Raw genomic sequence first — 6,000 nt, 5'->3', positions numbered from 1 at the left:
TGTTGTTTAGTTTCTGCTAAGGTTTCACTGCTGTGTATCTTTTCGAATTTATCAACTTTTTAAAATCTTTCCGACCTAATGGTACCTTTTTAATCTCAAGAATTGTTGTTACTTATCGTTATATATGGGCTATTTTCAATAATTTTTCCTCTCCCTTTGAGATGGCAGATAGTTTTAGGTTTGTTTTTTATGCTGGTCATGATAAGGTGTTCTGATACTGTGATGATAGAGGTTTATTCAGCCCAGCTTGGGTAAGATCCCTTTTATAGACATGAAGGGGGGTTTGTTGTGGTCGATCACACTTTGTGTTGTTGAGTCCAGATAGATATAAAAGAGCTTTTTTTAAAACAGTGACTGACATTTGAGCATATAACAGCCGAAACAAAGAATTTTTTGTAAAAAAATTTTGACAATTATGAAGTCAAAAAACTCTTTTAGAGTCTCTAGTGATTTCATTTTCAACTGCTAGAACTTAATTTTATCACTAAACAATGTTACACTAAACTGTTTACGGTCAGAAATGTATCCGGTTCCTAGCAGTAGTGGCCTATTGAATATACTATCCGCAAGAAACGGCAACAAGAGATTTCCACAGAATGTGATACTCTACTCATATCTTAGTATTTATACAGGCAGCTCTGGGTCAGATGAAAATAGTGACACCTGAGCTGGCACACCCATGCAGAAAAATTTGTAGCCAACTTAGCTGAATGAACCCAAACAGTTTAGGCCTGCTTTAATTGTCTGGCTGTAGCTGGATTTTTCAGATGTGGATGATTGACACAAAGGAAATTTGTATATCCCAGCCACCAGTCATATGCTGATAGCAGTTTGGAAATGTTGATTACAAACTCAAGGTTAAAATAGACGATAAATTATCGATTATATTTGTACTACCTGCATATTCTTCTTTACAGAATGTTTTTCATGTCCCTGTTGTGGGTAATATTCCTGTTTTGTGTTCCTCAGTTGTTGTCTTTGGGCAAGATCAGCCAGACCAAAGTGGCCAAACTGAAAGCCAGCTACAGGCTACTGCATAACACTCTGAAGCGGTATGTTTGCCTATTTTCTTTCATAAAACACGGTTATAGTTGTGTGTTGCTGCAAAGATGCTAAAACTACAGGACATTAGAGATAAGAGGGCGGAGACAGATCTGTATTCAGGCCAGAATGCATCCAACTGAGGTGTCCTGGAAAAAGACTTAAACTGCTTATGAGATAGTTGTGCTGCTCTTATACACTGTTGAAAAAACATGGAGGTAGCATCTGTGACATCAGTCACCGGCTTCTGAAGAGATATTTTGAAACTTAGATTAGATTTACTTCTCACTGACTTAGTGGAGCCAGAAATCAAATAATAATTTGAGCAAAGAGGTGGAAGCAAGCATGCGGCTAAGGCAGTATGAATTAGGTACATCCACCCCAACTGACTGTAATAGGCTGAGATAGCATACTTCTTTTTAAGCTTCATTAAGTCCCTGATTGAACAATGATTCTCAAAAACACCACCAAGGCACATAATAGAAGGAGTGAAATTAACTTTTGAGACCCCCTTTCTTGTGAAAACAAGGCATTTGTGCACGTTAAATTTAATTGGCTCAGTATTTAGAATTCTATCATGAAAATCAGCAGCAGTGTTTATTACACGCATATTGTACCACAAGTTTTATGAAAAAATTCAGTCGTAATCAGACAAGAGTTAAGGCTGTTACAATTATTTCTTAGTTATATTATTTTTCCCTTAAAGTAAGGCTTTTATGGATTTATCTTATAGTTATTGGTTAGTTTTCTTGAGAGAGATATAACATGAAAACCTATACACTGCATTGCTGTGCTAAGACAAGAGAATCTGTTCTCACCATTACCTTAAAGCAGGTAGGAAAAAATGATATAAAATTGAAATAATATTTAAATTTTCAATGGACAAATAAGTGTAAGGATTGAGCAGCAGTCTAATTGTGTTATCCAGCTTAGTTTCATGCTGATGACCTTACTTGGACAGTGAAATACAATAGAAAATAAGGATTCAGCCTACTGCCTTAATCTGGTTTTGGTCTACTATTTCATGTGAATGTAACCATCAGTTAGTATGTAGTATTTGTATACTGCATACCACAGTCTTAAATAATTTTTCATCTAACAGTACCCAGGACTCTGAGATCCAACGTTTGGGAGAGGCAAAGAGGTGTCGTGCTGAGCTGGAGAGGCTGCAGGCTGAGTTGGAGAGGACGGAGGAGCAGAGCACCTCTGAGGAGCCTGAAACTGAGGTCAATGAACTGAGGCAAAAGCTCCTCCAGGCATATAATGAACTGAAAGCTTCTGAGGACAGAGAGTACAAGACACAACACCAACTGAAGTGGTGAGCTGTATATATATATATACATACATGCACATTATTGCAGTCACTCAAGTTTAATTTTCAGTCAGATATCGAATCAAATGCCAAATAAATCAAATGAAGAAGACATTCAATTCAAACTTGACACAAATCCCTCGGGAATTTGGCTGCAGCTTTGTCTGTCAGTGGTGCAAACACGCACCACTGACAGGAACCCGAGAGACAGAAAGGAGTAAGGACCAATCACAGAAGTGATACTGGAGTGGTGAAGAGAGAAGTTGTGTACAGTAGGAGAGCATATGCATGCATGGACACACACGCACACACACATTCGGTTAGGAACACACAAAACGGCACACTCAGTCACAGTTAAGTAACTGTAGACCAAATACTGAGCTGCAGCATCTTCGTAACTTCTTATTGACTTTAGAGACAAAAACGCGCATACTCGCAAGTTTGCGCAGCGATCCTTATTAGGAAATTGCATTGACGTCCGGTCATGGTCGACAGCCAAACCCATACCCTAAACCTAACTTTAACCATAGCCAATTCATGCCTAACCCCAAACCTTAGCCTAACCTCAATACACACATTACCCCTAACCTTAACCAGGATCTCAGATATCACGTTTTACCTCATTAAGACCTGGCTTTTGTTCCCATGAGGAATACTGGTCAGTGTTTATGCCAGAAAAGGTCCCAAAGAGGTAACAAAAATGTGTACAAACAGTAGTGATACTGTATTGCTTGGCCTACAATATTTTTTCTGTACCATTGAAACTTTTTACACTAATAGGAATAAAAACAACTTTGTAGGATTGAATTTTACTATCACTGCCTAAAATGTTTGTGTTTCAGCAGCCACGTTTCCTCAAAGACTGATCACAAGTGGGAAAAGTTGATGTACACCATTAATTGGAAAAATACCAGTTTCAAGTGGATTTTTATGTTTCCTGTTGATGTGTGTAAATGTTTACTTGTCTGAGCTTTCCATAGTGGCTAGTGTTTTGATGTCAGTCCTGCAGTCCTCTCTGTTCCTCTCCTCTAATGCTTTCATTTCACTCACATGAGTCTCTTTTCTCATTGCAGCCAATTTTCCTCTCTTCTGCTGCAGGTTTTTCTTTTCCTTCCCCCAACTCACTCAACATCACTGTCAGTGTGTCCAAAGGGTCAAACACACCCACAGAAATGGAAAATAACACACTCACTCGGGTATCTCTCTTCTCTGTACACAAACTCGAATTTTCCAGGGCCAAAGGGAGATTATTGGAACATTAATAAGCAACATGGTAACATACACTGGTTGACACCTACACTGGTAATTTATGTTGAAGTTGAGGCACCAGAAATAGATGAAGTGTGTCAGTAAGTTCATTCTAACCTTTTGTAAAGATTTGGCAAGGTATGAGAATTACTGAAAAAATAGGGGAGGTATGAAAAAGATGAACTATTATGATAAAGTGCAAAGGGTGCTGTAAGTGTGATGTATCTAGGTGAAAATATGAATGAATATGAAAGAGGGGTTTAAAGCTCCAAATTAAAGGAAAGTCTCTAAAACAATAATTTTGACTAATAATTTTGTTTTAACTGGTGTTCGGTTTACAGAAAAATCCTAGAAAATCCCATTAAGGAAGGAAAATAAGTGAATTCCTAATGTTCATTGTTTACTCAACAGTGGAACAACCTTTTAAACAGATCTCTCTTCTTATCGCTCCTGCAATACATTTGGCCCCAGATTGCCTCAGCAATATTAAACCACTCACATCACATAAACTCCCCACTGCATTGCAAAGATATGATATGTTGGATACACCGAGGCAGAGAGTTGTAGGCCCAGTGGTATTTGAAAAATTAAATGAAAACACTTACAGAGCATTCTCTGAGGATGCAGTAATAGACTGTAATAGATACTGATTGTGCATATTATTTATGACAGCTTATGGTAGTGAGTTCTGTTGTTCTCTCATCATCTCAGTTTCTTCTCTTTTCTCTGCCCTTTCTTTCACCCCCTCCAGCCTAATCTCTTCCCCTCTTCCTGACTTTTGTTTTTCTGTTCTTTCTCCTTTCTCCCTCTTTTGTCCACATGGCTAGCAGTCTGCATATGACAAGCAGATGCTCACCATGCAAACATGCCTTTTAAAATCTTTGCTCCCTTTATCTTTAGCCAAACAGATACACCGGAATTCAGCACTTTTTCCAGTCACGTATTTTAGCATTCATGCAGTTTTCTCTATATATCAGTTAATATCCAATATATCAACTTGTCAGGAAGATTAATATCAATTACTTTGTGAAAAGTGCAGCTGTAGACTATGTGCTATTGTAAGGTTTTTCACAGACAGAGCTGAATTATTTCATAAAAACTGCACAAAAAGCCTATGCCACAGAGAAATGAAAAATTCATACAAATTATATTTGTATGTACACATTTGAACTGTGTTGGCTACTTTATGTTTCTTAGTGTTTATGTATGAGAAAGCTTGTATATATGTATGTAAGTATATATATGTAAATTTGTATGTGTATACATACATATATATATATATATATATATACACACACACACACACACACACACACACACACACGTTTGTACACAGGTTCTTTTTTACATTGTGTGTGTCTAAGGTATAGCATATAGAGTTTTTATTCACTAGAAACTTATTGAAAACATGGGCTCTGAATCCTTTGCATTTTGCTGTTTCCTCTTTCAAATAAGAAGCAGTTATCCTGAGTTTTGGTTACTGAAAACTGCAGGTCACTGAATTTTTTATGTAAATGCCAGTTCCTCTCATATGTCATGTTTTTAACCCGTTGATTTTATTCTCTTTTTCACATTTTCTCCACTTACCTTAACTCATCTTTATGCAGTCTCTGGGAAGAGAAGCAGTATCTGGAGAGAGAGAATGAGATTCAGCCGAAACCTGCTGTAAGTTCATCACGGCACCATCCAGGTCAAGTTTCAGAGATGTGGATTACTACTGCAACAACGGTCTTCAGAGAGGATAAATATGACTTTTACTTTAAGCCTCCACCCAGGCTTAATCCCGCCATATGAAGATTTACCATTGGCTCTCTTTGGGGCCATTTAAAGCATTGTTAAGCTGAAACATTTTATATTCCAGTCTCTCATTCAGACAGATGGATGGCATACACATTGAAGACATTTTATCCTTGTTACAGACAGAGAGAGGTTTTTAAGTTTGGTTAAAGCAGGCACAATAAGTTAGTAATGGTTGGTATATACACAAATAGAAATGTAGTAATGCAATGCAGTAATGATAACACTGCAGTATATTATGATATACATGATTCTCTGCATGTTTTATTAAAAGGAACAACTTTACAGTAAAAAAAGGGAACATTTATTCATCCACAAATCCTAATAGAATCCTAGTGTCTACTTATTGCTGTATGAGTTCTAATATCCTGTAGGGCATATTAATACTGTATTACTTATTTTTCAGTCCGTCAGAAGTCTAGCACAATGCAGTGCATTGTGCATTGAGCATTTGTAACACATGGATGGGCACGAAAATCTACAGTAGTTGTTAAGTCATCAGCACAAACAATCACCGATTGTGTTGATGAAAATCTGATCAGAAGTGCAAAAGTACGAACATAAGACCCTTCAAGGCAGTCTCAAGGAGATCTGCATCCACA

At 37.4% G+C, this 6,000-nt stretch overlaps 1 protein-coding gene across 3 annotated transcripts in view; it reads left to right on the top strand.

Annotated features, from left to right (window-relative positions):
• The window catches only part of ccdc146 (coiled-coil domain containing 146), a 45,819-nt gene that overhangs the window by 16,447 nt on the left and 23,372 nt on the right, over window positions 1-6,000 (top strand). For all 3 annotated transcript variants that reach the window (XM_040143130.1, XM_040143139.1, XM_040143120.1), the window contains 3 exons: window positions 970-1,052; window positions 2,144-2,359; window positions 5,209-5,266. In XM_040143130.1, the coding sequence (XP_039999064.1) occupies window positions 970-1,052; window positions 2,144-2,359; window positions 5,209-5,266 (357 nt within the window). The remainder of the gene's footprint in view (window positions 1-969; window positions 1,053-2,143; window positions 2,360-5,208; window positions 5,267-6,000) is intronic.

Source organism: Xiphias gladius, chromosome 2, assembly GCF_016859285.1.
Source record: "Xiphias gladius isolate SHS-SW01 ecotype Sanya breed wild chromosome 2, ASM1685928v1, whole genome shotgun sequence".
In the NCBI taxonomy this organism is placed as follows: Eukaryota; Metazoa; Chordata; class Actinopteri; order Istiophoriformes; family Xiphiidae; genus Xiphias; species Xiphias gladius.
Note: the sequence above shows the minus strand (reverse complement) of the source record. Positions and strands in the feature narration are given on the sequence as shown.